This window comes from Cryptosporidium ubiquitum (genome assembly GCF_001865345.1).
Source record: "Cryptosporidium ubiquitum isolate 39726 chromosome Unknown contig_16, whole genome shotgun sequence".
NCBI classification, from domain to species: Eukaryota; Apicomplexa; class Conoidasida; order Eucoccidiorida; family Cryptosporidiidae; genus Cryptosporidium; species Cryptosporidium ubiquitum.
The window spans coordinates 332,608-357,427 of record NW_021639815.1 but is presented as its reverse complement, the minus strand read 5'-3'; the positions used below and the strand labels follow the sequence as shown (position 1 = coordinate 357,427).

The 24,820-nt window shown below is 28.2% G+C and overlaps 11 protein-coding genes across 11 annotated transcripts; 4 read left to right on the top strand and 7 right to left on the bottom strand.

Annotated features, from left to right (window-relative positions):
• Positions 1-157: 157 nt before the first annotated feature.
• On the top strand, positions 158-568 carry cubi_01187 (uncharacterized protein; the record flags this gene model as incomplete). Its single annotated transcript, XM_029018199.1, has 1 exon — positions 158-568. One exon carries the CDS (start codon positions 158-160, stop codon positions 566-568), a length of 411 nt encoding a protein of 136 aa, XP_028875536.1.
• A 77-nt stretch (positions 569-645) lies between these two features.
• cubi_01186 (uncharacterized protein) lies at positions 646-2,052 on the bottom strand (the record flags this gene model as incomplete). Its single annotated transcript, XM_029018198.1, has 1 exon — positions 646-2,052. One exon carries the CDS (start codon positions 2,050-2,052, stop codon positions 646-648), a length of 1,407 nt encoding a protein of 468 aa, XP_028875535.1.
• Positions 2,053-2,997: 945 nt separating this feature from the next.
• cubi_01185 (60s ribosomal protein L19) lies at positions 2,998-3,611 on the top strand (the record flags this gene model as incomplete). Its single annotated transcript, XM_029018197.1, has 2 exons — positions 2,998-3,000; positions 3,084-3,611. The coding sequence occupies 2 exons, from the start codon at positions 2,998-3,000 to the stop codon at positions 3,609-3,611; spliced, it is 531 nt and encodes a 176-aa protein (XP_028875534.1).
• Positions 3,612-4,127: 516 nt separating this feature from the next.
• cubi_01184 (uncharacterized protein) lies at positions 4,128-6,620 on the top strand (the record flags this gene model as incomplete). The annotated part of the gene is made up of 1 exon (XM_029018196.1): positions 4,128-6,620. One exon carries the CDS (start codon positions 4,128-4,130, stop codon positions 6,618-6,620), a length of 2,493 nt encoding a protein of 830 aa, XP_028875533.1.
• A 462-nt stretch (positions 6,621-7,082) lies between these two features.
• cubi_01183 (HSP90 protein) lies at positions 7,083-9,182 on the bottom strand (the record flags this gene model as incomplete). The annotated part of the gene is made up of 1 exon (XM_029018195.1): positions 7,083-9,182. The coding sequence occupies one exon, from the start codon at positions 9,180-9,182 to the stop codon at positions 7,083-7,085; it is 2,100 nt and encodes a 699-aa protein (XP_028875532.1).
• A 1,199-nt stretch (positions 9,183-10,381) lies between these two features.
• cubi_01182 (EF hand domain-containing calmodulin like protein) lies at positions 10,382-11,172 on the bottom strand (the record flags this gene model as incomplete). The annotated part of the gene is made up of 2 exons (XM_029018194.1): positions 10,382-10,813; positions 11,065-11,172. 2 exons carry the CDS (start codon positions 11,170-11,172, stop codon positions 10,382-10,384), a joined length of 540 nt encoding a protein of 179 aa, XP_028875531.1.
• Positions 11,173-11,567: 395 nt separating this feature from the next.
• Positions 11,568-12,008, top strand: cubi_01181 (multiprotein bridging factor type 1; the record flags this gene model as incomplete). The annotated part of the gene is made up of 1 exon (XM_029018193.1): positions 11,568-12,008. The coding sequence occupies one exon, from the start codon at positions 11,568-11,570 to the stop codon at positions 12,006-12,008; it is 441 nt and encodes a 146-aa protein (XP_028875530.1).
• An 843-nt stretch (positions 12,009-12,851) lies between these two features.
• Positions 12,852-16,712, bottom strand: cubi_01180 (ATPase; the record flags this gene model as incomplete). Its single annotated transcript, XM_029018192.1, has 2 exons — positions 12,852-13,256; positions 13,344-16,712. The coding sequence occupies 2 exons, from the start codon at positions 16,710-16,712 to the stop codon at positions 12,852-12,854; spliced, it is 3,774 nt and encodes a 1,257-aa protein (XP_028875529.1).
• A 1,109-nt stretch (positions 16,713-17,821) lies between these two features.
• cubi_01179 (uncharacterized protein) lies at positions 17,822-18,331 on the bottom strand (the record flags this gene model as incomplete). Its single annotated transcript, XM_029018191.1, has 2 exons — positions 17,822-17,959; positions 18,020-18,331. The coding sequence occupies 2 exons, from the start codon at positions 18,329-18,331 to the stop codon at positions 17,822-17,824; spliced, it is 450 nt and encodes a 149-aa protein (XP_028875528.1).
• A 482-nt stretch (positions 18,332-18,813) lies between these two features.
• cubi_01178 (uncharacterized protein) lies at positions 18,814-20,451 on the bottom strand (the record flags this gene model as incomplete). The annotated part of the gene is made up of 1 exon (XM_029018190.1): positions 18,814-20,451. The coding sequence occupies one exon, from the start codon at positions 20,449-20,451 to the stop codon at positions 18,814-18,816; it is 1,638 nt and encodes a 545-aa protein (XP_028875527.1).
• A 664-nt stretch (positions 20,452-21,115) lies between these two features.
• cubi_01177 (uncharacterized protein) lies at positions 21,116-24,310 on the bottom strand (the record flags this gene model as incomplete). The annotated part of the gene is made up of 3 exons (XM_029018189.1): positions 21,116-23,635; positions 23,693-24,094; positions 24,170-24,310. The coding sequence occupies 3 exons, from the start codon at positions 24,308-24,310 to the stop codon at positions 21,116-21,118; spliced, it is 3,063 nt and encodes a 1,020-aa protein (XP_028875526.1).
• Between the last annotated feature and the right edge of the window lie 510 nt (positions 24,311-24,820).

The following is a 24,820-nucleotide window of genomic DNA, read 5'->3' as shown; positions in this document are numbered from 1 at the left end:
ACTCAGAACCACATAAATAAATTTTTCTTAAATAAGAAAAATAATAATAAAATGCAATATTCGTTGTAATGACGGAGTTTTGACTAAATCTGGTACTTTAGTTGTAACCAGTATTCACAGTTTTATTAAAAAATAATATATATATATATATAAGAAAATGATCCACTTTTTTATAATTCAAAATTTGAATGGAAATACAATATTTTCTAGGTGGTATAATTTGGAGAATGCTGAGAATAGAAACAAGATACAAGAAGCAATCAAGGGAAGGCTTTCATGTTTGGAGGAAAAACACTTATCCTACTTTACCTTAGAAGACACACGAATAGTATTTAAAAAGTATAAGAAAATATTCATGATAACGGGAGTAGATTTTGATGAAAATATTCTACTAATTCTTACTACCATTCAACTAATAAACGAAGCATTTGGAAGCCATTCACGTGACATTTCTGATGTAGATGTTATATATAACAATAAGAAATACCTAAAAATATTAGACGAAATTATTTTAGGAGGGGAAGTCATAGGGACTTCAATAAAAAACATAAAAAGCTTAATTAAGTAGCAATAGTTCTTACTGAATTCAAACTAAGATTTATAAGTTTATATATCATTACTATGTAAAACCCCTATTGAATATATTTACTCAGCTTTTGACTTTTTATATATATGTAGATGCCCATCAATGGATGATGAAGCTATATATCTGCTGCATGGGCTAATATAGACACTTGTAATGATGTCATAATGATTTCCTATGCAGTAGAAATGAGTATATGTAGATGTTCCGTTACTACCATTACCAGTACTGTTATTAATATTACTATTTGAGCATTTAACAACATCTTGAATATAAACTTTGAATGAAGAAAATGATTGGGATTTTTTGGTCAAATTTTCTGAAGTAACAAAAATTGGATGTCTTTTTGCTGAGGAAAATCTATTAAATCCTACAGCCACCATAGAATTATTTTGTCCATCAATTGGAAAGGCAATAGAATTAATCTCACTACAAGTTGAAGTACCATCTGTTATTTTTACTAAATTTATTTTTTTAACTAAAATATTTTTATTTTCAGTATCAATAAAACAATAACGTAATAATGAATCATCAGTACCACATACAAGACATAATCCAGTACTATTACTATTACGAGGCCTCCAGACTAGTGATTTAATTTCTGTAGATAACTCACTAACTTGGTGGCATTTCCAAAGGAAATCTGTACTTGTTAAATTAATTTCTTCATTTTCAATATTATTGGTTTCAGACAATTTTTCAATCTTTGTAATTGTTGCATGTGGCAGGTATATTAAAGTAATTAACCCATTAGAACCACCAATAGCAACCCAAAATCCACCCCCAGAGCTTGATCTTTCTATTGCAATGCTTGTGAAAGAAAATACTGCAAGCTCAAAGTTTTGCTCTTTAATTTCTTTCTCGTCCATTTTATAGTACATTGGCCATGCTAAGCCAGAGATTTCATTCTTTCTAGAAATGTACTGGCCAATTCTTTTCCCGGTCTTTACTGATAAAAAAGTAATACTTGATCCTGGATTTATCCCAGCTGCTACTATTAAGTTTGAGTTAATAAATTCAACACAAATTGAATCTCCTGGATGGCCATTCATGAAAAATATGTCTGGCTTAATTACTGTAATTTCCCCAGCTGAATAGTTCTTATTATTCTCCACTTTGTATGTATTATCGACTTGTTCGGTACTCATTTCAATATCTTTATTAACATTGTTTAACTTCTGAATATTCCAAATATATATCCATCCATAGCATGTTAATCCCATCAATAAATTCTTGCAAGGAGACAATACTAATTTAGAAATACCACCATGATTATTTTCTAATATATATTTAGGTGCTATACTCTTGCATTTGTCTTGTTCAAGATCTTTATAACCATATACATTCACATTTGACTCTTCGCCTATTAGTCCAACAAATGCATAAAATTTACTTAAAACTACAGATGAGATGGATGAGCTGCAATCAATATCTAAAATCCTTGAAAAATGCTCTTTTATTTCATCCATGTTAATTACCAACCAAATTATTTCCTAACTTTAATTAATATAAATTTGGACTTTTGGCGGTAATGTGCAACCCATTTATTATATATTAATGTATAAATAAATATTTATTATGTGCTACTAACTGAATTAATAGCTTCATCTCTAATATATTAAAACAACTAACTTAAATTTTTAGATATGACGGAATAGACCTTTTTCAGGCAAAAATTTTGCTTTTTAGTAAAAATAAACGAGTAAAGGTCTCGTTAGACTCGGCTTAATCAACTAGAATGTCCTAAACTCCTTTACCTTATATACATCTAATTCGCAATAATGAAACTATAGATTCTCAGTAAATATGTTCCAAATGATAATTTGAGTTCATTATTATGCTATAATTATAGTGGAATACTTAATGTGGGACTTGCCCTAAGTATTAATAAGAATAAGCAATAAATAAATGAAGCAAATAAGTCAGGAAAAATAAATAGTTATTTTGGTGTCAACAAATAAGGATTTTGTTTCATTGTCTACCTTCATTTTCTCTTTAAATATATACAAAATATCAATAAAAAATTTCCCAAAATTTATGCTTAATTTTTATTACTTATTATTTAGTTATTATACTGTTTGGCGCCTATTCTTGAGACAATTTTATTAAAAAAAATTATTTTTTCTCCCCTTAAAAAAAATTAATTGACCGGTATTCTGGCGGTATCGACGAGACAAATTAATTATTTTAAAAAACTATTAAATAAAGCAATTTAAAACAAAATAATATAATTGATTATAATAGTAAAAGTCTAAGTAAAATATACACGTGACAAAAATTACACTAAATTTTTTTTATTCAAGGTGAATATTTTTCAAGGAAGAAACATCCACCGGAAAAAAAAGGAGGAAAATTATTAAAAAAAAACAAAATTTAATTTCAAGTTAATTAAAGGAATCAAATAACTAGTAAGAATGGTAAGTTTATTTTTACACTTCAATCTTAATATCTTCTAATTCTAGTCAATACTAACTATCTTTTTTTTAATTTGAATAATTAGCCTTTGATATTGCAAAAACGTCTAGCAAAGGAAGTTTTAAAATGTGGAGCACATAGAGTATGGTTAGACCCAACTGAAATGGACACAATTTCAACAGCAAATTCTCGTCAGAGCATCCGCAAATTATATAAGGATGGTTTGATCTTGAAAAAAGCAGTTGCTACTCATTCAAGAGCTAGAATTAGCAGAGTCCATGAAGCCAAGAGAAAGGGTCGTTCTATGGGTCTCGGTAAAAGAAGAGGTACAAAGGATGCCAGAAGGCCAGAAAAGGTTCTATGGATGCGTCGTCAAAGAGTATTGAGACGTCTTTTACGTAAATATCGTGAATCTGGCAAGATCAACAAGACTATGTACAAACAATTCTACATGAAATCAAAGGGTAATCAATACAAAAATAAGAGAGTCTTGATTGAAGCCATTCACATTGCAAAGGCAGAGCATCTTAAAGAGAAGGCATTACAAGATCAGCTTGATGCTCGTAAAGCTAGAGCAGCTAATTTGAAACAAAAGCGTAAGGTTCTTCAATAAATCCTGAATACTTGAGGAACTACTTCAGAATAAAACCCTCTTTTGCCTATTCTCAGTTTTAAATTGAGAATCTTCTCTATTTAAGGGCACCTCTCCTATTTATATATGGGTGGTATTTATGCATCTTATAATTTATCTGTTGAGATACTTTAAGGCATATTTTTATAGACTTAGGCTCTACTTATATAGTATAAGAGGGGTGAGACAGAAGAGGTTTTGTTGAAAAAATAGAGGTATTCCAAACTAAGGATAATAGATTCTATATTTTGTTATTTGGAGATTATGATTTTGTCTATAATTTCTTTTTTTTTACAATTTTGTTTTTTTTTCATGTTATATATATTTACTATAATAGATGGGAGTTTAGTTGGCCGCATATTGTATATTAAATTTAATATACGAATAATATAATATGTAGATAAATATATATATATATATATATTATACACAATATATAGGCTAAATTCAATATATATTATATATATAAAAGCAGATAATATTAAATTAATGAACTGAATGGAAAATTACGCACTACCATGTGAAATCGAGACTAAAGAGGATCTCAAAGATGGTATTTCCCTGATAACCAATGAATTAGTGAACAAATTAAGAGATAAGCTAGTAGATTTTAAATATGATAAAATTCATTTAATGGAGCTAACTTTTGAAAACCTAAAAAATTCGAAGTTTCTAATTCCTTTTAAGGCTTGTGTTGACACTACCCATTTTAAAGAAGATAAAGTATATATTCATTCTGGACTTAATTCTATTAAGGACTTTAATAAAGGATACATTAAATATATTAAATATAAAAAATCTGAAAGTTATATTAATAATATAACTTCAGTAGATATTGTGTTTTCAGGACCTCTTTTTGCCCAATTGAGTACTCAGTCAAACTTATTTCTACTAAACTATAAGAATTTATTGGTGGAAGCCCTTAGAAGGCAGTTTTATTGCTATCTAAAGCTTATTTCTGCTGAAATCCATTTACAAGATATATTTACAAATACAATCTTACCTTTTATAATTAATGAAAAGTATTACTTTTTTCAGGTTCAGTACATTAAAGAAAATATTTGTAAAAAACAAGAAAATGATTCACTTTCTGGAGGATTTGAAAAGATTAATCTGAACTTTATTTCGAGATTATTAGTTATTCCGAATATAAATGAATTAAACTCATTTCCCAGTATTGATATCAGTAAAACAAAGAATCTGGAAATTGAAAGCTACCTTGTTAAAGATATACAAAATATTAAAAACATCCTAAAATATAAATCTTTAGACTATAAGAACAAGAATAATTTTACTAGTACCTTTTACTTAGACACAACATACATGCTGAATAAATATGTAATGGAAAACAATATTTCTATAAAAATTTTGAAAAATATTAAAAACAATATAATCGAGAAAATCAGAGATATTTTAGAGGAAATAACTAAATTCAACAATTTAAACTCTGATAAAAACATCTTTATCTATTTGTTCCTATACAATTATATCACTTCCTTCTCTAAATTATCAGCTCAAGACTTTTTAATAACTCAACTAAAAGAATGTTTCTCAAAATTTGATTGCCTTAAAAAACTAACTTTTTTAGAATACAAAGACTCTCAAAATCCAATATCTGTTAGTTATCTTGACAGAAGTAATATTTGCACTAATACTTTGCTTAATACTCACTACCTCAAATGTTTAATTATGACTAGAAATAACTATAATAGTTTTGGCGGGAAAATTTTGCATGAAAATGAGAAATTGGTATGTTATAAGCAAAGTGGGAATGAAATAAAGAATGAAAAGAAAGAAGGAGAAATAAGTGAGGATGAGTTAATTGGTAGATACTTGAAGTTAAAAAAAGATTTGAATGTGTTTGTATCAATTTTACTTTTAGATAAGAATTTGGATGCTTTCTTAGAATTAATGTATTATCAAAGTTTAAATGGGAATAATTTGGAGTTATTAGAGGAAGATTCATCAGAAAATGGAAGTATTCCAATAAATATAAGGATGGTGAACTGGATAATCAGAGTTTGTTTTGGAATTTCCGATAAACAATTAGTTTATAAGATTGTGGAAATATTATTTGAGAACTTAGTAATCGGGAATATATTATATAATAGCTACATGGAAAACAAAGAAATACTACTATATAATAACAAAACTGTGGAAATTTCAGATGGTAAGGTTTCTATTTTAAAGAATGGAGATTTAAGTTTTAAAGATGAAAGTATTAAGTCAATTATACAACAAGTAAATGATCAATTATTAATATATAAAGTATTTGAAAACGAGTACAGTAAAATTAACCAAATAATGAACCAACAATTTACTCCAAGAATACTTATATACAACAAAGGTGAGAATACAAATAAGAGTAAACTTTCTATAGTAAAACAGGAATTAATTAATTATATTCAAAAACATTATATTGACTACAAATTTGTTCATAAACATATACTTAACTTATTAAGTCCATACGTTGGACAGTCTGAAGAAAATATAAGACAATTATTTAACACAAATATCCCTACAATACTTATTTTAGAAGGGATTGATGTAATTTCTAGTAATTTTGCTATTAGTAATAAACAAACAAGTAATTGTCCTGTTAAAGATAATACAAATTTCAGATTAAAAAATGATTCAGATATTGATGATACGAATTGTAATTACATTAATTATTCACCTGATTTATTCAATGATATTTCATTCAGGATTAATTTACACAAAGAAAGGATTAAAGATATGTTCAATCCAAACTGGGCCTTAAATAATTTAACTCAGTATAATTGCCATTTAAAAAATGACGATGACAATCAATCTCCGTCAGAAAACTCAAATGATTCTAGAACTTTACTAACTACTCTTCTTCTTTGCTTAGATAACATTGAAAAGAAAAATCAAAATGTTATTTTAATAGCTTTTTCAAACAAACACATTCTTGAGCTTGACGAAAGCATTACTAGAGCCGGGAGACTAGATATACACCTTTCTGTATAATTTCATGATACATTAATTTTAATTAACTGCTTTGACCACACAAATGCATGCATGCATGCATGCACGTGCTCACCTTTCTTATTTAGAAATTACGTGTAATATAGATTTATGTGGACAAAAGTGTAATCAACACTACAAACAAATTAACACTTCATTTACCCCATAACTTATGGATTAAATTTTTCTAATCACTATTTTAAGTAATAACTAAACAATCACATTAGTATGACCGCAATTAACTCCGTTTATTATTGAATAGAGTTATAATCTAAATAAGAAGATAATCACTGTTGGATTTGAATTAATAAATTAGCAATTACAATATAAAAATCATAATTTTTAATCAATTCAAAAGTAACAATTCTCTCCAAATTCTATTCAATCGTGAATTTTTTTTTTTTGTTAAAATTAGCCAATTAAACGACCAAATCTTACACTTTTTTCTGTCTCAATGTAATGTATTTAGTCAACCTCTTCCATCTTAGATGCCTGAAGCTCTGCATCATTTACTGGTTCAAGAGGTGGCAAATCATCAACAATATCTTCTTCATCAATAGAAAGACCAAGCTTGATCATTCTGTTGATTCTAGATGAGAATTGAGTTGGGTCCTCTAGTGAGAAACCAGAAGTAAGGAGTGATGTCTCGTAAAGTAACCAGATCAAGTCCTTTGCTGTCTTATCAGACTTGTCATTAGAAATCTTGGTCTTAAGTTCAGTGATAATAGAATTGTATGGATTAATTTCCATAGTCTTTTTGGACATCATGTAAGATGTCATACTAGTATCTCTAAGGGCTTGAGCCTTCATAATACGTTCCATATTTGCAGACCATCCAAATTCGGATGTAACAAGTACGCATGGAGAATCAGAAATACGTTGAGATGTAACAACTTTGTCAACTTTGTCATGGAGAACTTCCTTGATTAACTGGCACAAGGGTTCATATTCCTTTTGAAGAGCTTCAAAGGCTTCTTTCTCCTCAGCTGTCTCTTCTAAAGTAAGACCTTCCTTGGTGCAGCATCTCAATTTCTTACCATCAAATTCCTTCATTTGTTGTACACAGTACTCATCAATTGGGTCAACCATGTAAATTACCTCATAATCCAACTTTCTAAGTTTTTCAAGGAATGGTGAGTTTTGTACTGCTTGGATTGACTCACCAGTAATATAGTAAATCTCCTTTTGGTTTTCCTTCATTCTATCAACATACTCTCTCAAACTAATGAGTTCCTCACCACTCTTTGATGTTTGATATCTAAGAAGCTCACTAATCTTATTTCTGTTGGTAGTATCTTCATGGATACCCAATTTAAGATTCTTGCTAAATTGTTCATAGAATTTCTTGTAGTCATCTGGTTTCTCAGTAATTTCGGTAATCAACTCTAAACATTTCTTTACAATGTTCTTCTTGATAACCTTAAGAATCTTGTTTTGTTGTAGTGACTCTCTCGAAATATTTAATGGAAGATCTTCACTATCAACGACACCTCTAACGAATCCTAAGAATTCTGGAATTAATTCTTCACAGTCATCCATAATAAAAACTCTACGTACATAGAGTTTAATATTGTTTCTCTTCTTCCTGGTTTCGAAAAGATCAAATGGAGCTCTTCTTGGGATAAAGAGAATTGCCTTAAATTCTAATTGACCTTCAACTGAAAAGTGCTTAACTGCAAGAGGATCTTCCCAGTCATTGGATATGGATTTATAGAAAGAAGAGTATTCCTCGAAAGTAACTTCTTCTGGTTTTCTCATCCAAATTGGCTTATTTTTGTTAAGTAAATCCCATGATTGGGTTACTTCTGTAATCTTCTTTTTCTTTGGCTCCTTTTCTTTAACCTCTTCTATCTTTGGTGCATCTTCTCCCTCCTCTCCTTCCTTCTTTTCCTCTTCTTCATCAACATCAGAATCGGTGATTTCTTTCTCTGTAGTCTTTTCAACTGAAAGTTCGATTGGGAAGGAAATAAACTCAGAATGCTTCTTTACTAAATCTCTTAATGTACGCTCCTCAAGATAATCTAATTGATCTTCCTTGAGGTGTAAGATAATTCTAGTACCTCTTTGTAACTTATTATCAGATGTATCATTAGTAATAGTAAATGAACCACCTGCTGAAGATTCCCAAATATATTGTTCATCACCATTGTGTTTGGTAATTACAGTAACTTTATCAGCAACAAGATAAGCAGAATAGAAACCAACACCAAATTGACCAATCATGCTAACATCACCACCAGCTTGGATTGCTTCCATAAATGCCTTTGTACCTGAACGAGCAATAGTACCCAAATTGTTAATAAGTTCATTCTTAGTCATACCAATACCAGAATCTTCAATAGTTAAAGTATTGTTAACCTTATCTGGAATAATTCTGATATGCATTTCTTCATTGCTCTTTAATTGTTCTGGATCAGTCAAAGATTCATATCTGATTTTGTCCAAAGCATCAGAAGCATTAGAAATCAATTCTCTCAAGAAGATTTCCTTATTGCTGTAGAAGGTGTTGATGATTAAGCTCATCAGCTGCTGGATATCAGCATTGAATGCAAAAGTCTCTACCATTTTGATGGTCTTTAGTTTTATAGAAATAAAAAATCTTTAAGTTTTCTTTTTCGAAAAAAAAATTACCCTTCTTTGATAGAATGATTGTTTCTTATCTCTTACCTGCCCCTTTTTGAATTCAATTTTATTTTAAACTTTCCCCCCTTGACCTATCTATTTAATATCTCACCATTTATTTGGCATTAAATACCTTTTTTTTTACTTTTTTACTTTTACGTCTATGCATTTCCAGTCTTTACTATCTAACTATCTATTTAATTATTTTATCTATTTATTTAAATTGATTATTATCCTCTTTTTAAATGGGGGTAAAAGCTGAGACGTTCGCCGCGTACGTGTCTTACCGGTACCCTCATAACAAAATATTTTAAAATTCCCCTCTTAATTATACCAGTATAATATAAATAGATAATATAAATACTAGGAAAAATGGTTCTTACTTATTTTTCTTAGCATTTTTGATGAAACCAAATTAAAAGAAATGAATTATATTTGATTATTACTTTCTGAAAATAAAATTGTCGTCACTTCAGCCCATCACACTTACAGTTCCCCCCACCCACACATTTTCTTCTCCAGATTATTTTAAATTCTCCAGCCATTTGAGTAAAAGTCTGATTACACAAGTAATAAAATCGTTTTTTGTCGCTTTTTGTTGATTTTTTTTTTTAATGTATAAGAACTTCTGCCCAAACATTCTGTTCTCTTGCCTCATTATTGTTATTAATAATATTTTGACTCTCAGGAATGTGTCTAAATTAACACAAGAACTTGAATTATTAGACGGGCTTTATTGCATATATTCTAGTTCTCCCTTAAACCCCTTCTCTACGTACATCTTGTTCAAATCATATTTCAATTCTCATTCCTTCATTATTATTTACTTATACCCCTGTTATTTAAACCTGACTTTATTATTAAATGCACATTAAACTTTATACACTGGCAATTCAAACACTACATTAAAACCATCCCCCCTTCCCCTCTAGCCACCAATTTATTCATTAAATTTTACAATTACGTCATGTGGATACAGCTAAATGCATGCATGCAACTATGTGGATAATCATTTATATAATACAGTGCTACAGAGATTAACATGCATTTTAAAAAAAAATGAGTTAATAATAATGAAAATTTGTGTTTGTTTAGTCTATATTTATCAGGTGAAATTTAATTTGAAATATTTCTAAAATTGATTACAAAACACGAACATTTTTGGGCCCTTCAACAAGCCTTTTCGCTAATTGAGTATAATCGAAATTTCCATCTTTATCAACATTTGCAAGTAGTAATAAGTCTTCAACATCATTTGTTGGAACGGGCTCTCCTGCTGTTGTCATTAATTGAATGAAAGAATTTGCTGGCATAAGTCCTGTGTTATCTGGATCAAAAACTTGAAAAGCTTCTATTATTGTATTTTCATCAAAAGGAACCTTATATTTGGCTCTGAAAATTTTGATAAATGCGTCAAATTCTATTGGAGCCAGAGCATTAGTATCTATTTTCTTGAATCCTTTATCTCTAGATCCCTCAGATTGAATATCTAGTCCCGGCCAACTTTCTAATAATGCAGTTTTCAAATCACGATCTGTTATTGTTTGACCAAGTACTCTAAATAAAATGCATGCCTTAAAGAATTTAAAGATAAAATAATTAATTAGTTATTTAATATATCAAAAAAAATTTGTCATAATAGGTAATGAAAAAGTAATTATTATTGTAAGGATGGATCATACAGAAAGTGGGCAATACAATATGATATTATATAACCAATTTGAAACCTTCACAACTGATTTACTCCATATGCATTATCTATGTATCTTCTCGATCTGATATATTTCCATTTACCTATTTAATGATAAAGAAAAAAATAACTTACCTGATCAAAATTAATCTTTCCATCTGAATCGTCATCAGCTAAATCAAAAGTCTCTCTGACAGCTACTAACTGTGCCTCATTTAATCTTAAGCTTTGCTTAGTTGACATCTTATTCTTTATATAGATATTATTCACAAAGCAGACTAGCAGAATTATTTAAAATAATGTAAAGAGAAATATACATATATATATATATATATATATATATATACATGTACACTAAAGAATAATATTTCTCTGCTACCTCGCCTCTTTACTTATCTCAGCTTTACAAACAATACACTTTTCTTCATTTGACTTAAATGTATGAATTTTCCAGATTAGCGCCACCCCTCACACACATTTACTAAACCACAATACATTGTCTAATTGACATTTCCCGCCATTGGCGGGAAATTTGAATATTAACCAAAAAAAAGTAATTAACAATACATTGTAAAAAATAATTAAATTTATTTAGAGTCTGATCAAATAATTATCATTGGTTGGGTTATATTTCTAGAATGAGTCAGGATTGGAATCAAGTAGTTTGGAAAAAGGGAAGCAATAGACCAAAGGGAGTAACAAAAGAACAGGATATTAATCAAGCAAGAAGAAAAGGTGAAGAGATCATTACTGAGAAAAAATTTCTTGGAGGCAGAAATGCATCGACTAAACAAAATATTCCCCAAAATGCTGCCAAGCTAGATGAAGATACGGGTGATTACCGTATTTTCAGAGTTTCTGGGGAATTCTCCAGAGCTCTACAACAAGCCAGAGTTGCTAAAAAACTTACTCAAGCTCAGCTTGCACAAATGATTAATGAAAAGGCTAGTGTTGTCAATGATTATGAATCTGGAAAGGCCATCCCCAACCCTATATTGGTTCAAAAAATGTCCAGATGTTTGGGAGTCAATTTACCAAAACCTGCTCCAAAAAAAAAGTCTGATAATAATCTTGATTAAAAGTCTTACCAATCTACTCATTACTCACCTCCCCTATTTTTTACTTTTTTTTACTACTTTTATAAATCATAATTCTCTTCATAGAATAGGTGGTACCTCTTACCTATCACAATATTAATCAGCAATTCTTTTAATCGTACTTTTCAAAGTATATTTACATTTTAATATTCAAATATAGATCTAAAAATTCAAGTAAATATTCCATATTCATTACTAGTTTTTTGCTTCTTAAATTTCCTTTCTAAACTTTGCTTTTTCATTATATATATTATTCTGTAATTTAACTTAAAGAAAAAAAAAATGTGATTACCAATTGGAATTTTTAATTCCTAATTATTATATATTCACTTTCTCTTACTTAAACTGATTTTAACTTTAAAAATCGGCTTTTCAAAATAAAATTGTTCATCCAGTTGATAATATATATACTATTTTAAATTTTTACCTCATTAATAAATGCACACAATTATTTATTAATACATGTAAAAAAACATGTTATTTCATTCTTTTCTCTTTCAAATATATCCCAAGATATTCCTTATCTTTTTGCTCAATTCATCTAAACTTGTACAAAATCAAACTTGAAAATACAATAATTGTTGAGCTTAATAACATTAAAAAAGCTGCCACAACTGGTGAAATAATAATATTTGGATAAAAAATTCCCGCCGCCATTGGTATTGTCAAAACATTAAATATATAAGCCCATATTAAATTTCTGTTAATTACTTTATATGTTTCTCTATTGATTAAAAATTATAAATAAATAAATAAGAGTTATAGTGAACGAATTATTAAAGAAATAAGAATAATTCATCAATTTTCCTTAGTTTAATTTTAAACTTACTTTCCAAGCTTAAATAAAAATTTAATATTATTCTGATAATTTGACAATATAATTACATCTGCATGTGTAAAATTATTTATCCCGCCTTTTCCCAGAAGTATTCCAATATCTGCAGCTTCTATAGAAGCTGAGTCATTTATCCCGTCCCCAATCATCATTACTCTTTTTAAATTTTTCTTTGATTTATTTTGAATTCTCTTCCTATTCTCTTCTTTCTTTTTTGGATACTCTAAATCAAAGGATTTGAAAAATTCTTTGTCAACTTTATCATTATTTAAATCAAAGTTAAAATCAATATTAGAGCTTTTATTTAGATCTTTATTTGACTGAAGATCTAGAATAAGATGAAGCTTGTCGTTGGGAGTTGAATTACTCATAATCTTATCAGAATCAATTCCAACCTTGAATTAAATCAAATAAATTTTAAAGAAAGAAATTAAAATATTTAAGTTAGAATTCATATTTCACACAATTATTTCTAAACTTACTATTGATGCAATTGAATTAGATGTATAAAAGGAATCTCCTGAACATAGCCATATTTGCTCTGTTATATTTTTCTTTATATAATTAATAGTAGATTCTACTCCAAACATTGGTTCATCAATCATAGAAACTGCACCAATTAACTTCATCTGTCTGACATTAATTATTCCCTGCTCATTTTCTTTGAAATTATTTAAATCACCTATAAATATGTAAATAATTATTGATCCTTTTTTTGACCAATATTTAAGCCAATTCTGTAGATACAATGATGAATGTTCTACAATATTATTTTCAGGATTATCCAAAGAAATTTCCAATGTGTTGGATGGACTTTTTAAATAATGGTTGTATTCCTTAGAATTTACTGAAACTAAACTAAAGTCTTCGTCAAGATGTTTATATTGGTTTGTAATTAAAACCTTCATATTATTAATAATACATGTCATACCTACTCCTGGAATATATCTACAATCACTAGGTTGAATAAATTTGTATTGTTCTTTATTATTAAATAATCGAATTGAAAAAGATTTTAATACATTTCCAGCAGGATGATTGTTATAATATTCACAAGAACCAATAATCCACCAAAATTTCAAATAGGACTCTATTAATTCTTCTGTTAAAATATTATTTTTTGGTTTATTGGGATTCTTATTAATATAAAATGTCTCTATAGAAGATATAGAAAAATCTAAATCTGTTGGTTTTGTCCATTTTGAGTTACATCCATTATAATCATAATTAGTTCCATTATTAAAGGTAGAATCCAATAATTCCCTAATATTTTCTTCATCCATAATAATAGATTTAACACTTGGCCTTCCATTTGTTAAAGTTCCAGTCTTGTCAAACACTATATTGTCTACAAATCCTATATTATTAAAAATATTAGTATTTTGAACCAATATATTCTTCTTTGAAGTTAGTGAAGTTGAAATAAGAACAGCAATAGGTACAGTAATGCCTATTACACATGGGCATGATATTGCCAATATAGAGAGTGAGAAATGCAATGCAAACATAACTTTAGATGAGATTGGGAAATCCTTGAAAATATTATCAAATTCTGTATAAAAATTAATTCTGTCAGTATTGAACATTCTTTCTGGATTTACTTTGTTAAAATAAGCCAGCATAAACCAAATTATGAAAGCAATTATAGATAATAATATTATCGAAGGTACAAAGTATCTTGAGAATTTATCAACAATCCCAGGTAGTTTTATTTGACTCTCTCTGGCTTTAATCTTTAGCTTTTGAATCTTTCCTAAAGTACTTTCAGTACCAACTTCAGTTACAAATATATATACATTGTCTGACAATACCCTGCTCCCACTTGATATATAATTTCCATACAACTTTTCTATGATTCTACTTTCACCAGTAATCATTGATTCATCTAAGACTGCAATATCATCAGAAACAACAATTCCATCATATGGAACAATTTCGTCTTTTTTCATTATAATAATATCTCCTAAATCTATTAAATCAACATTGACTTTTTTGTTAATGATTGAGCTCTCCTCCTTCATTTCCATAGATTGAGGTGAAATATCATCCAAACAAATAGAGTCAATACTTGTAGTATTCATTTTTTGTCCTCTTTCTGTATTTTGATATTTTGAATAAAGTCCCCTAATTTTATTATTCTCTTTTGAAAATGTTAGTGGTAATACCTGACAATTTTCGGAATTTGAGAAATGATAATAAGTCTTTTCGAGAGATTCAAATTTTGTTTCACTAACTATTTGAAAACTGTCTTTTATATTATATCTCATAGAATCTCCATTTTCACCAGTAACCTCATTTCCATTAGTATTATTATTAATGATTCTTAATATCAACAGATTTGAATGTACATCTAAAATCCTTCCAAATAAACTAATTGTAATAAGCATACAAGCAATATCAAAAAAGTTGGGTAGCTTATCTGAATATATTTTTATATTTCCAGTTTCTTTTGATGATATAATTGAGATATAGACCATTATATAAAGTGAATACAAATAACATGTATTTGTACCAAGTGAGATTAAGCTGTACATATTTGGATTCAAATGCAACATACTCTTGATTCCTTTTTTATGAAATGTATAACCACATAAATATACTACTAGAGTAACTAAAATTAAAGTTACCATATATTTCCAGCTGATCCCTAATAATACTGTCTGCTCTTGTAAAGACTTGATCAAATTAAAAGAGATTATTCTTGTAAACTTGGACATAAAGGCTTTGTCACCAAAGAAATTATACATTAATACTAGGATTGTTAAAATTAATGAAAATGTGAAACAAATGACAAAGTATCGAGATTCTTTATCTTTAATTTTTTGCAGGCTTGAGTAATTAACACTTTCATCCAAATTACTTTTTGTAATAATTTGCATAGAATTAACCAATCTGTGAGAATACTGCTTTAATTTATTTTCAACAACTTGTTCTTCTAGAATAGGTTCATTAACATAGTTTTTTAACACTTCATTCATATATTGTAGTAGATTCCGTCCTGAAATAAAGTAAGGATTATATTCGATATTAATCATCAGAACAAGATTTCTCTCTAAATTACTTTCATTCATTCTTTCTATGGAGACATTATATATCCCGAAAATTCCACTCACAATACAGCCGATACTTGTTGTAAAGTCTTTAATAAACTCAATATTTGCATTTCTTCTTCTCAAACAATTATATATCTTTTGAATTAAGCCTATACCTTCTCTGTCGGAATTCAAACGGAAAATGCACTTGATTCTAAGCTTGTTTACACATGAAAGCTTTTCCTTGCCAAACAAACAGTAAAACTTCATATAACTTAACATCCAAATATCCGATTTTTCTAGAATTTGTTGGATTTGCATGATGGTAATCTGATTTTCATCAAATAAAATACATAACTGACCCCATTTTAAATAACTTATGATAGTAATTATTCCTGTTTTGTTTTCCAACGCTTTGACAATTATCTTCATATCTTCAATGGGTATTTGGTGCAGCTTTAAAAACTTTATACCCTTACTATTTAAAATTTGTTCAGCTATATCTTTTGAACTTCCATAAACTATTTCACTTTCTAAACTTCTCTCTTCTAACTTAACATCATCAATGCTTAAAGATAATACATTATTCATGATTGTACTTGATTTTAATAAGCAAATAAATCCTGCATTATTAATTGTATCACAAATCTTTTTTCTTTCATCAAGTGTGATTTTATTGTTCAAAATTACACGTACACTATTTAATATGATATTTATTTCAACATCTTTCACAAATTTGTAGTGTAATAGTAAATTCTTTATTGTGGTGGCACATGACATACATGTCATTCCATTAACTTGCAAATCAAGGGAATTCATTTTTAAAAAATTACTGAGTAATTAACCTTCAACTAAAGTTATTATTATTATATTATTTGCCTTTTAATTCCACTCAAATATTATCAATTAAGACTTCATTCAAGTAAATAATCTTATTTTCATCAAGTTTACCTACAAATTTAAATAACTTTTTTGATTATCTTGAACCAATTCTTAATAATCTATAAAAATACTAACTTGATATAAATTGATGTATTCATCCTCAAAAAAATGTTTAATATAAGTTTTACTCAAATTAATTATATAGATTTATTAGAGTACCGGAAATATACGATTTTTTTGTAATTTTATTGTTAATTAGTACTGCATGCACAGAAATACATGCACTTACGTGTCTTTTCTTGCACATTTCCCCACATATTGTGAAATTATTAAATAATTACGTAAAGTAATAAAATTTAATTTAAGTATTAAAAAAAATAAATAAATAAATAAAATTTAAAGATTGGCTAAAAAAAGTTTATTTTAGTAATTAATTAAGTAGTATACTAAGGATTGAGCAAGTGTGTGCCTGAGAGAGAAGTGGAGAGAGGGAAAGAGATATTAAGTGAAAGTTGGATTATTTGTTCCATTTTCAAATTACTGCAGTGTCACTTTCATCCTTTAAATTAGGTTAGAATTTTCGCGTATTTAGATTATGTTTTTACTAAATCTTACTTAGCATGGGGATGTATTTATTTGGATATATTAAAAATTTAATAATTAAGCAAGATAGTGAGTAAAATGAAAAGAGAGAGAAACTTTGATTATGAAAATGGAATAACTTTAAATACAATAAGAAGGTCAGAAAGAGTTATTGATAAGGATAATAGACAAAAACATACAATTTGGTGTTTAACTCAAAGCCAAAAGTACTTGAATAAAATAATTAAGGATTACTGCTCTCTATGCAATAGAAAGTCATTGAATAAGAGTCATTTAAGCAAAAAAGAAATGAAATGTGGATACTGCGGTAGAAATACTTGCGATCATGTTAATTGCAAATTATCAGAATGTGGTAATTGCCAACTACTTATATGTAATTTATGTGGTAACTATAATTATGATGATAACTTGAACAATAACTCAATATATTGTCCAAATTGTATTTAAGAGGAAAATTGGGGTCTAGATTCAAAAACTAGCTTAAAGTTAATAATATCATATATATTTAATTGTTTTTCATTGTTTTCTTGAGTTTTTGATAAGTTTTGGATGATTGCTAAAGGTTTAGCCAGTTTTACTAACTAGAAATTATTATCAATAACAAATTTAAAAAATCATTATATTAATCAGAAAAAACTTACTTTACCGATAAGTGTGTGATATCCTATTTTAAGTTCAATAGGGTTATTTTTAGAATATTGTATTGCAGATTCGAAATTATTATTAGCTTCAGAGTTATCTAAACTTTTAGAAATTTTATCAAAGTTAATTAATTGTCCAATTACTGTGTTATTAAAGTCTTCAATATTTTCAGAGTTGGCTATTTCACCAGTTTCTGTATTAATTTTAGATATAGTTAAAGAACCTTGGAATTCCAGTAGTAAAAGTCTTTCTTTGTGTTTGTTTACATATTTTATCGGAATAGTTATTAGCTCTCCAATATTATCTGTCATTATTTGTTTCAGTTCAAGAAATGAATCTAACACACAGTAATTATATTTGCTATAATAATATATCGAATCTTTACAAAATATTTAAATTCACATATATGTTAATGAAATTATGTTGGAGAATTTTTATTTACTTTATGTTTAAATCTTTAAATCATCCAAGGTAGTTACTAATTCATACAATTTATAGTGGTGTTAATTAACTTGAAAAGAATAATTATCATCACAATAGTTTAGTTGAAATGCGCGGCAAAGCTCCCACATTATGCTTTTCCCTAAATAACTACCATTCAAACAAAAAAAAAAATTCTTGTAAATATGAATTTGTATATAATATATTATTATTATTATCAATATTTTCATAAACAAAAATAGAAAATAAGAGTGTAGATAACAGTTTATAGTCTAAATAACAACTTAGTAGTTTAATTTAAAGTTTATTTATATTAATTGAAAATATAGCACATGCAAATTAAATGTTATTCTCAAAGTAAAATAGGCGGGCCCCCTGTTTCTGTATTAGTAATATTATTTGGAAAACTATTTGAGGTAACTTTTTCAGTGGAGAAAGAGTTGGAGTTGTGACTTTGTTCTGATATTGGATCGTTGTTCGCACTAGGGGTAATAGGAAGTACATCAGATCTGATTGATCTGGACTTCCTTACTGGAGTGGAAGAGGAAGGAACTACAATTGAGGAAAATGCCAAATCTTCCTGATAGTTGGGTTTATCGCAGAATATTCCGTGTAAATCTTCAGGCGGAGGTCCGAAAATTGATTCTATAGCATTACTTGATATTTTGTCCTCAGCTAAATTTGAAATATCAATACCCATAGAATTGGATGGATGATGTGAATTTTTGACTGTAATCTTTAGGTTGTTTAGTTCATTGTCTAATTCTTGGATTTGTTCGTTGATTATTTGTTTATTCTTTTCAATATTATCTATTTCTCCTGATTCAGGATTGATCTTAGATGGAGAGTTCACTTTAGATTTAAGGTTTTGTGCTGAAGGGGAGACATGATAGTATTTAGAGGCATTTCTTGATTTATCTGGAGAATATTGTTCATTTTCATGTTTATAGTTTTCCAAGAAAATACTTCCCCCATTAAACATAATGCTTCTAGCAACGAATTCTTCTTGATCTTTCCCAGGAAGCTCAACACGCAAGATTTGAGAAGTTCCTTTAATAATCCTAAACTCAACCAGTTTAATAAAAAGTGGGAAATCAATAATTAAATCCTTGTTCTGAACTGAGTAAGGAACTGAGCTAACATAACTATTGTTACTATTATCAAAGTAGCTATATTCTGAATGTCCAGCATTATTATTCATATTACTGCTATCACTAGCATTAATAGAAATACGTAAACTATCATTCTTTAAAATTCTTGATCCATTATTAGCACTTTTCAATGATCTAATAGACACTTCACGGCTAAGCTGTTTAAGTCCTTCTTCTAAAGTTTCTGGCATTGGAGTTCCTATTTTACTTGTCCTATTTAATCCAGATTTAAAATCTTGGTTATTATTTCCATCATATAATTTTCCGTAATAAGTTAAGTTCAGTATATCACTTCTTAATCTCTTCCAATCAGACTCATCTAAATATCCTTTCCAACCCCAGTCATAATAAGAAAAAACTAACTTTAATCTAGAAATTCCAGCTGGAGAAGTTGTTGTATGAGGAGTAGATCTGTCTAAAAGACACATTAATCTTAGAAAGCTCTTTTTATCAATGTAGGGAATTCCTGTCATTATCACACATAGATCATTTCTTGAGAAAAAATCCATATTAAAATCATCATTCTCTATACCTACTATAGCTATTGATTTTAATAATGCCATCAGTCTATGGTTTGACATTAACTGATTTTGGCTTGTCCCATTCCCATTATTTGAATGATTACTAGATGATAAAGTATAATCACTTGGTAGGATATCTAAATCATCCCTACAAAATCTTGAAAACAAGTCTAGTGTACTATTTACTCGCTTTGTGTCCCATTTTACTTCTTTCCAAATATGTTCAAAATCTGATGATGAAATTGAAAGTAATGATTTTACTGGGAATATTGGTCTGATTCCCATTACTTGAGATTGGCTTTTTTGAAGAGTGTTCATATTTATTTTCTCATTAAAACGTATATAAAGTATATATCTTTAGTTATATTTATTTCCTAGAATTATTTATTTTTCCCTTTTATTTTAATTTAATTATTAAATTTATACTGAAATTAAATTATTCAAGAACAATACTCTAGAAACGAGGTAAAAAAAAAAAGTAATTTTTTCTTATTCCATTATCAAGTTGAATATATAATAATAGTTTTCATTCAAAACCAGAATAACCTCAAATACGAAATGCAATATTCAAAAAGAATATTTTTTTTTTTTTTTTTTACTTCGAATTCAATATTCTCAAAAAAAAAAATAATTATCTCTTTCAGTGGGGTTTATTTTATTTACCTCACATTATTTTTCCCTAATATAATATTAATATTATATATCATGTGTTCCCGCCAACCACGTTGAGCGGTAACTATTTTTTATAATAATAAAGAAATATACTATAACATCCTAGAAAAAAAAAAAATGAGCTTAGTTTCTTATTTAGCCAGCCAAAAATAAAGATATATTTCTAAAATCACTTTCTTCTCAGAGCTAGAAAGATTAGTTTGATTAAATTTTTTAATAGTTTTTAAATGAACAAATCATTTTTTCTGATAAATGCAAAAATTACTCTTGCATGTGGCGCCACATGCAATCGATATTAAATAAAAAGTTATTAAACTTCTAATTGCCCTGGACCTTCAAGATTCCCCAGCATTTCAAGGTTTTGTAGTTCTCCTATGTTCCCAAAGTAGCCCAATTCGTTTAAAATATCTCCAGAACCTTCCAAACTTCCAAGAACTTCAAGATCTCCTATTTCATTAAGTCCTTCTTGTATTGAAATAGGTCTACTATTAATAATTTTATTCATATCCATTTTTTCTTCTTCTTTTTTTTCTTCTTCTTCTTGAATACTACCATTTTTTTCGGAAATTTCATTATTTGTATTCAATTCGTTATTATCTTCTGTGAATGTACCATTCATATCTTTGTAATTATTGAATTTTGAATATATTATGTCAAGTATAAAACATTTAGGGATAACAATATTAGAATTTGGGCATTCTATAATAGGAGTTGTTTCATTTATAGATATACAATTATGATATGTTTGGGGTCCAGGAGAATGCCTATAAGGTTTTGTTTTGTTTAAATGTTTGTTAATATAATAAAGTAAATCACTATTTTCGTGCCTTCCAGTATATTTATGATAATCTTCTGAAGGACTTCCATATCTATATTTATGATCAGAAATTGCTGGCCTTCTAACATGTCCATAATCATTATTAATACTTGGCTGTTTACCATAGTAATATAAAAATGGAAATTTTCTCTTGTGTTTATAATTATTAATACTTGAATAGATTATTTGATTCTTTTTCATTAAGTCTAAGTCCATAAAATAGATTCTTGCAGATTTCTCCCAAGCATTGTATTCGTTATCTTTTGTTAAGTTTAAACTACTAGTAATATTTGTATCATTAAGAATTGAAAGCTTATCAATTATTTGAGAAATGTTATTATTACTTGTATTATTTAGATCATCTCTCAGGTTAGTTATATTTAACTCAGAATCCATTTTCTTCATATTTTCCAAGGTATAATTGACAAAACTTTGGTAAGTTGGATCTAAATTAATGTTTAGTTGGTAACCTCCATCTATAGTTAATGCTTTATGTGAAACAGAAGAAACTGGGATATTGGATACAAATTTTAATTGGTTTGAAACATAAACTCTGTAAAATTTACTCATGAAATCCCATTGATAGTCATTAAAGTACTCGCCTTGTTTGGATAAATCCTTTTTTAATCCTTGTATAAAATTGTTATATTCCCTATTAAAGTGTTTCTCATCAACCACTTTTTCTATTTGAGAGCCTTTCGAATGACCTAAATGTAATTTTCCATGTTCTTCTCGTCTTAAATGACTACTACTACTACTAACACTGGTATTCCAAGGATTATCCAAAGTTGTGTTCAGCCTAAAAGGATAATACGAGTATTCATGGTTATTGTAATCATTCATTGATTTCAGATGTTTGTTTAAAGTATCATTATAGTAAAAACTGTATTCATGTAATTCGGTTTTGTAAGCTTTATAGTTGTAATATGGACTGGATTTTGAGGAACCATTAGAAGAGCTTGTATAATTAGAAGAAGCGGAGCTATCAGGGCTGGAGAAATCAGAGCTGGAGAAATCAGAGCTGGAGCCATAGGAGCTGGAGTCATCAGAGCTGGGCTTATCAGAGCTTGAACCATCAGAGCTGGAGCCATAGGAGCTGGAATCATCAGAGCTGGGCTTATCAGAGCTTGAACCATCAGAGCTGGAACCATCAATTGTGGAATCATTAAAAAAAGAGACAATAGGTAGCCCAGTTTCGTTCTGATCTTTTTTAAAGTCTCTGGGAGTACTAGAGTTGTTAACAGAGGTATTATTAATCTGACTAAGCTGAGCTTCCTTCAGCTCATTCAAAATTCCCGGATTATCACTTAAAAAATCTGAATAGCTTGTAAAATCAAAAATTCCTGACTGATAGTTAATGGCTTTTTCAGTATTGGAATGGGAATCCAGATAGTATTCACTGCTTGGAAAAACATATCTTAGTCTGGAGTAATAGTCCATATTAATTATAGGACAAACTATATTTGGTTTTACTCTGTCTTGTACTTGACAGGAGTAGTGAGAGACATCTATATACTGTTTGAAAGGAGTAGGATTAACTTCATTGTCAACAATGTATCTATCTGTAACTATAAGTCCATTTCTTAATAATATACCAGGACAACTTATACTTCTTGGAAAGTACTTCCTAGCTAAACATACTGGAGGAAAAATAAACTCATCATCAATTGCCTTTCCCTTTGAATATGTTGGAAATATAATTTCAAAATCTTTTGGGCATTTAAATGCTGCTGGTACCACATTTACCCAATCATCCTCTGTAATCCCTACAATATAATTGTGATTACTATTATAACACTCCACTTTAGCAGTAGATTTAAACCACGGATGTATTGTTTTAATCACACAACCAGGATTTGTTCTCTTAATCACATTCTCCATTAAGCTTTCATTTAATTCCCTCTTAATATATCCACACCATTTTCTTGGAGTTACATGTAATCCTTTGGGACACTCATATAAAGGATTTGTAACTTCCTCCCTTACACAAAACCCATCCTTTAACTTTCCATCCTATATATTACCAAACTTTAATGTTATCAATTAATTATTTATTATATAGAAACTTACCTTACATATAATCTCTACTGGAACTTTCACAGTTTTAATACATAGTTTATCACTTTTTATTGCATATTTCTTCTCTCTATTGGTTCTTGGTCTAATCTCAGATTCACCATATCCTAACTTTTTACTTGGATTTTCTATCAATACTTCTGTTAATTCGTATCCACTTTTACATTGAAGTACCTTCTGTAATTCTTCTATTACTATACATATAAAAGTTTTCTTTATGTTATCCAACTCTATCAACTTTGACTTTGGATGACTACAAGAATATAATGGATTCTTAACAAATTCCAATTGATTAAAAATTATATATGTGTTTATATCCTGATATTCTTCCTTTATCTTTAATTTTTCTTTCAAATTCTCAATCTTTTTATCTATTACTTGGAGAATATTATCTTTCTGAAAAAAAGTATGATTGCATTTGAGTAAAAATAATAAAACAAAGTTATTTTAAACCTTTGATATAATACTTACTGGTACACAAATCAAGTCAGATATATTGTTTTCATTACAGTAAGTATCTTCCCTATCTAAAAAATCAATAGAAAAAACTAATTTTCCGAATAATATTAAACTGAAAGTTATATAAGATAAATATGCATGGGAAACTCCCATTTAAATTCTTTACTCTGAATACTTTTTTAAATTTTGGATTATGCTCTTTATTACTTAAAAATTTTCTTAAATCTCTTCATCTATTAATATTAGCTGAGCAATTATGGCGGAATCTAAATTGATTATTCTTCTCCCTCAACTAATATGCATTCCTGCATTTATAAAGACCTCTCTTTATTTCTTAAACTCTATTATGCATATTTCTAACTTAGTCTGTTTTATAAAAAAATACAAATCATCTTTATTATTATATTTTATCTCATTTAAGTAGTGGAATTCCTGAAAATTGATTAATGATCCTATTCTAATCGTTTGTACATTAAATATTAATAACCTCTATTTATGTACTTATTTTTAAACTAAAACATCTAAAGTCTAATCATTTTAAAACTAATTCCTTTTCTATTTAAAATTTTTTTTTTCTTACTTTAATAATTTGATTGCATCAGTACATGCATTTTTTATCCCAACTTTTCCCGCCAAAAAATCAATTATACTCACCTTTAGAAT